The sequence below is a fragment of the Podarcis erhardii genome (genome assembly GCF_964252035.2).
Source record: "Podarcis erhardii genome assembly, chromosome: 5".
Classification (NCBI taxonomy): Eukaryota; Metazoa; Chordata; class Lepidosauria; order Squamata; family Lacertidae; genus Podarcis; species Podarcis erhardii.
In genome coordinates this window covers 30154841-30161466 of record NC_138509.1, presented here as the reverse complement: position 1 = coordinate 30161466, position 6626 = coordinate 30154841, and the positions used below count along the sequence as shown (strand labels likewise).

General features: G+C 37.5%; 1 protein-coding gene across 18 annotated transcripts in view; it reads right to left on the bottom strand.

The window, feature by feature from the left end:
- Positions 1-5612: 5612 nt before the first annotated feature.
- COL13A1 (collagen type XIII alpha 1 chain) overlaps positions 5613-6626 on the bottom strand; it is an 86491-nt gene continuing 85477 nt past the window's right edge. For all 18 annotated transcript variants that reach the window (XM_081861849.1, XM_081861848.1, XM_081861852.1 and 15 more), the window contains one exon: positions 5613-6305. In XM_081861849.1, coding sequence (XP_081717975.1) covers positions 6276-6305 — 30 coding nt within the window. In that variant the 3' untranslated portion in view covers positions 5613-6275. The remainder of the gene's footprint in view (positions 6306-6626) is intronic.

Below are 6626 nucleotides of genomic sequence, written 5' to 3'. Positions count from 1 at the left end.
AAACTTACGTTTTCCAAACAATAAGCCCACTACAGAAATAATACAAGAAAGTAAATGTTAGCACAGTGAATGTTTGTAGTTTTCCTGGAGTAGGATCAAATTGTTGCCCCACAGTGCATGATAAAGAATGGAGAACTAGTTATGGCATTTGAGCATATATCCTCAATGTTGCTTATAATCTACTTTACCTAAGAAAGCTATTATTATACTTGAGGCTATGTGCATATTGCTGTTTACTTCAGCTCAGTGTGCTCCCAGCACTGATGGTTTGAAAACATGGACACATGGTGCTAACCACAATCCCTATCTATCCTCCAGCTTCTTGGGAATTACTGGTGTTTGATGTGTTTCCCCTCAAACCAGCTTCCATCTGACTTGAAAACATAAGCAGCAGTTAATCTGAGGTGTGTTCATTTCCGATAGCCATTGTCTGGGCCAGCCTAGGACGTTTTTGCCGCATGAGACAAAATAGAAAGGGCTGCTGCTTCCTTTGCAGCGCCCCCTGCCACCACTTTTCAGCAGCCACAGCCACCTGAGGTAAGGAGGTGGTCTGGAAAAGGCCCAGCATGCTGAAGGTGGTGGTGGGGAGTAAATAAAGCCAGAGAGGAACAGCCTGTGAGCAGAGGAGGCGGCGGCCGACAAGCACAGGAAGCAGTGGGTGACATGCTCCTCAGAGGCTGGATCTGCCACGTGAGTTGACTGCTTCACCAGTCCTCATGGGCGGGCTGGCCCATGTGCAGATGAAAGTTTCATTGAATTGGAATGGGTGGGGAGTAGCAGGTAATGCACATTGGTTGAAGACTTTCCTGCTTCCTCTCCTGTGTGTACAGCAACATAAAAATGTGATTTGGAAATGTTGCGAAGGAAACCATGTCACTGCTTTTCAAGCCACGAATGTGTATGTATCCTGATTTAGTATATTTTTACATAAAAAGTGAACATTTTTTTTTTTTGCTGCTACTTTATAAAGATCTGAGCATCATCTCCTTACATTTTGTTACAGTATAAGGACGAGGTGTATGCTTGATTCCATTTCTCCAAAAAGTAATTTTGTTGGGAATGTTGAAAATAAAACTGCACTTATCCATTGATTTCCATAGTTCTACTCTGTGTATGACTTGTTGGATATAACCCTAAACGTTTAAATCAGTATTCAGCAGAAGTTTGAAATACTTTTTTTAAAAGTGGGCATAAACTTCGGCTGCAGTTAATTTCAAAATAGCTTATCACACACACATACTATTTAAACAGAATTATTTAGGTTAAGGCTGCAATTTTGTACCCCATTATCTGGGATACACTTCTGAGCAGGATTGTATTGGGTTGTACTTTAAAGCTACATATAATTTGATGAGTTTGCATCTCTGATAAATAAAGGCTTATCTGAAGAAACAGGTAAAAAACAACAATAGTAACTGCTTAGGTAGATAATCCAATTTAAATGGATAAATACCTTTATCTGTTTGAAGTAAAAAGAGTTTGAAGTTGCTTTCTCACAAAGCTTATTAAATATTACCCTACAATATTTAGTTGGCATGCCAAGCAGTGATTTAACAAACTGAAAATTTCATCGCAACCTATGTAGATACAAAGATGTCTATCTCAAATCAGTTGAAGCCTATGTAGGAGAATGTAGAAACAATGCCCCAGCAATGCAATATATTCCAGTTTAATAAAATTTTAAATATTTGTACATCAAATAAAACCAGATAAAAAGCATATTTTGTCATGTAAATTGACAAAACCAGAAACAACAACAAATTGTTTCTGCAAATCAGTTTCCTGCAAAAACTGGATCCATAACAAAAGTATTTTTTAAAAAATAATAAAACCAAATATTAATTCAAAAGATTAGCTACTCATATAATTTTTTAAACAAATTCTGATAGCTTAAATATCTAGAATGAAATGATGACTTTAAAGCTATTACAATAGTCCCATTGATTATTGTGAGGTAGGATACCACACAAAAAATCTTAAATGGCAGGTTTCTGTCTGCCCTGATTTTAATATCTTTGCCTACTATTTATGAAGGTTCCTAGAATTTATTTATAATCTACCTTAACCTGGATTTGGAAATAATTCCTATAGGGTCTGTCCTAAATTAATACTTTGAATTCATGACACTAGTTTTTTTGTTGTTGGTAAATGCACACAGAAGGCAAATAAAACTAATTTGTCATCTTTCAATAAGTCACATGAGTAAGATATGATGGGTCCTTGGAAATATTTGCATGGGTCTTTACTCACAGGAAATTCTTCAAAAAAATCAATTCCTTTGCATGCAAAACATGATTTTTGGACATGCATCTTTAGACATTGTGGTGCTGGATCCCATAATTAACTGAAGGGGAAGAAAAATTGCTGCTAGCATTCCAAAAATGCTTGCACAAGAGTGCACAGAGCTATTGTAGATAGGCTTTTCTAGGAGTTCTCATTGCTCATACAAAAGTTTGCATAGCTGCTAGAACATATTTAGAATTAATTTCACTTTCGATATCTTTGCTGTTTGACATGCACTGATTTCTAGTTTTGGAAGAACATGTAGAATGAAGACTAGAAATTTTTGATTACATATATTGGGGAAAATTTGGTAGATACATTAAATAGGAGTTTAAATATATTTTATGAAAATATATTTGTTGCATGAGGAGGATATGCACTCATTTGCAAGAGTCACTAGAATTAGTGGCACTGATTGAAAGGATATGAAAGATGTAGAAGTAAGGTGTTGAAGTGTATTGGGATGCGGAGACATACGGAATTTTCTCTAAATGGAAGTTGGCACTCGCCAGGAGCAATGTATTAACAGGAAAAGGTAGCTAATTGATTTACCATCAGACCCTTATACTTCCCATTACTGTCTGAAATCTCAAAATAATATAGTAACTAGTCAAAAATAATAGCAACAGTAAAACCTAAGATTAATGCATGTAAAAACTATAATTCCTTCTCCATACATCATTTATAAAGCAAAGCTGGTATTTAGTTACAGTATTTAGATATAAAACCATTGAGAGCTAACAAATATGCAAGCAACCCAAATGCCCAAAGATTATACAGACTGCGTAATGAACTTAGCGTTTAAGTGCTCAATTAATTCATAAATATATTGGGGATCATGCAAGATCCATTTTATCCATCTGTTTTCAATAGAGGAAGCTTACAAGGAGAGAGTGAAGGTGATGGCAGTCCTCTCTTGCTCATTCCTCAGGCTCTTCATGTCCAGAGCTATACTGTGTCTCTGAGCAAGGAGTTGTTTACTTAGGACAATTTGGATATTGAAAGTTAAAGCACAGGAAGGTGTCTTATTGGATCACAAAATTGGCAGTATTAGGTTAGTTTCATTTTCACAATCGCTTCAAACTGAACAGACATGTTTGAGTCTGTTTTCGTTTAGAGAGACCACCTGTCATCAAAAGAGACCATTTCTTTGCCCTTCCTGGTCCCTATATTTTGTGTAAATTGTTACTATTATTGAAAGAGACCATTTTGATCCCTCAATCCAGCTCTAGTGGTGCATAATTATACATAGCTAATGTGCCAGAATGATGGGGGTGCACAGTTAGATGCACATTCACTGGAATGTGAATCCCTGTCCTCTTCCTGGTGTTGTTAGCCAAACATAACTGAGTTGCTAGAGCTTGATTGGGGGCCTGTATTTAGGGAGTCCACACTTGTTTGGTCCCCAGGGTAGTCTGTGGAAAAAAGAAAACTTCCGAGCTGAACATCTGCCCATCAGCAAAAAAGCACCAATAAGATAGTGTACTTGGAAGGCAAGAAAACATCATCCCTAACAACAAATGATTTAGGAACTTAAAATTTTCTTGCTTTCCATATCAAAATACAGCTACAGAATATATAACAAAATAAAAAAGGAAATGTAATATTAAAAAATGAATATATTAAAGTACAAAGGCACACCGCCCTGCAGTTGGACACATTCTTACCTCAACAAAACAAGAACTTCTGCAACAAACCTGATATGCAAAAATAGCAGTCCCTGTTAATACTTACATTGAATAAGTCTTATATCAAAAATGTTTTGAAGTAACATTCAATTTCTTCTTGTTCTTTGTGAGCACACACACTCCCTGATCTGAAGAACATTCAGTCCAATCCAAAATTTTGCAGGTGCATACATAAAGAATTCGTAAGTGCAGAGGGCTTTCTCCTCATTGCTGGGCAGTCCTCTGTATGCATCCCCATTGTCCATATGGAGCCACCTCCAACATCGCAGTGAACACCTCTTTGCTGACCAGATTGTATATGTGGAGGTTGGGATGGGAACAATCCTTGAAACCTAGCAGGACATCTAAATTATGGGTACACTGCAACACAGATCCATGCTTATGCCCCATTGATTTCAGTAGCATTGGTTCATGATGGTGCACTTAACTGTGCCCAGTGTGGTATAATTATAAGAACTTAAGCGCAAGTCTCATGAACAACTACCCTGTATCACTTTTGACTTGCCCATTTCTGGTTTTTCTGCAGTTAAAGCTGTGGCAGAAATCATCTAGTGATGAAATAGTACCCAGTGGCAATTAAGGTTTCCAGTAACCAGTTTATACTGTTCTCAGTATTGTGAAATCCTTCTATTTTCTTACTGAATAGTTCAGGCTCTGCACTAAACTATGATTTATAAGCAATCAATGAAACATAATGGTTTAGATCCCAGATTGCTGTTCTAATCAGAAGTGAGGGATTTTAATTTGCAGGCCCCCATAGCATATCCCCAAAGTATCCCAGTCACTACTAACAGACTTTCAGGGGACTAGAGGGAAGGTGGGGGGAGCCTCATTCCACGAATTCTGTCCTGGTGAAAGAAGCATCCAACAATCAAAGCAATCGTGTGTTTCCTTAAGAATTTATGGGTTGTTGCTATTTGAGTGTTTACTGACAGTTCTCATCTAGAGCTTTGTGGGCATTCCAATGTGAATATGCTATTTCTGCATGAATCCATTTTCAGCAATGTAGGATGCAGATCTGCATGTGTAAACAGATGTATACACAGAATTGCCTCCTGTGAAAGGGATAAGGGAGCCCAAATGCATGCAAAAGTGTTGTATGCAAGGGGCTGTTGGGGCAGTTTAACTGTGCTAGAGCCCTGGGGGAGCATTCAGAAAAGGAAAAAAACCATCAAGTAAATTACAGATGAACTAAATGCATTTTTGGCACAAATCTTCACAATAGAAGACATCCCAGAGATACCTACACTTAAAACAAATTAACAATAATACACATGGACTACAGGAATCAGTAGAAGTTTTAAACCTAGTTGACAAAATAGTAAGTTACTGGGACTACATTGCATCCACTTGAGACTTCTTAAATAACTCAGATGATATTACAAAACTTATCAAAATTCAAAAGGGGCGAAGTTGTCATTAAAATTGTCAGCACATTATTGGAAAGTTATATTCCCCCCCCCCTAATCTTTTGTCCCATAAACTTGTACAGTCTGTTAAAGTGGTACCCTTATGTTTTTAGCACTGGGATAGTTCCACTGAAAAGGGAGCCTAGAGAAATTGAACAGAGTTTTATCATGGCAGCAAATACTTCATACTGTTTCTAGTATGAAAAATTTCTGAAAATGAGTAGAACTAAAATTATGTAGAAAAGAAATCAAACATTTATCAAATTTAAAATTAACTTCTAGTACACCAAAAGGATAATAACTTTCTTGCAGAAAAATAAACGGTAGCTTTTGAAGAGAAGCCATGAAAAGGTTAACGATGGAATCATCACGTGAGTAAATGAATGTTTGTCACTGGGCAACCAGGAAAGATGGCAAAGTGTTGCTGTATCTTCACTGAGCTGCTTTTCAGAATCAATATTCAAGTTTATTGCTTAGAAATATGAGAAAAATAGCCCCTCTTCTGAAAAAAGCAACAACCACAGAAAGTTGTCTTATGTCCTAATGTTCTTCACATCAGCTGCTGCATGACATGTCAAGATTTTCGGACGAAGGCTCCTATTATCAAAACAGACTGAATTGAATGAAAAATGATGAAACAGAAGCCAGTTTCTCTCACATCTGGCACTGGTGCCGACCTCTGGAAGGAGAGAGCAAAAACCACTGGGGTGTCCATCTTCTGCAGCCTCACCAGGTCCACTGTTCAGGAACAAAGCTCTGGTGCGCGTGGCTCAAGAATACTTCCGTGCTCCTTGGAGGCAACTCATTCAATAGCTTCAGCAAACCTTCAAGCAGGATGTTCTTCTGTCACCACTGTAGGCCTTCCACAAATATCTCCACTCTCTTACTTGTTTCATTATTTGGCTATCAGCCAAGGAGTTTGACCCTTTAAGTGACAGATATATAATTTCATATAGAAATGTCCTTTCAGATATTAGTAAAAGTGCTGCTCTCATGTACTTAAAACTATGCAAAATCTCAAATCTAATTTTATCTGTGTTCCACTGGGCTCCACTTAAACGTTTATAATCCTTAGCAGCAAGTATTTTTCACTTATCTATTTTGGGTTTTGCACCTGTGCCATCCCTTTTCTGAAAATGATGGGAGTCTATCACACCTCCCTGAAATAATGTGAGTGGATTGCAGCTAGTGTGTTGCACAATCCTTTGCTCTACTCAGAATAGTGACATTGTAAACCAGGAACAGT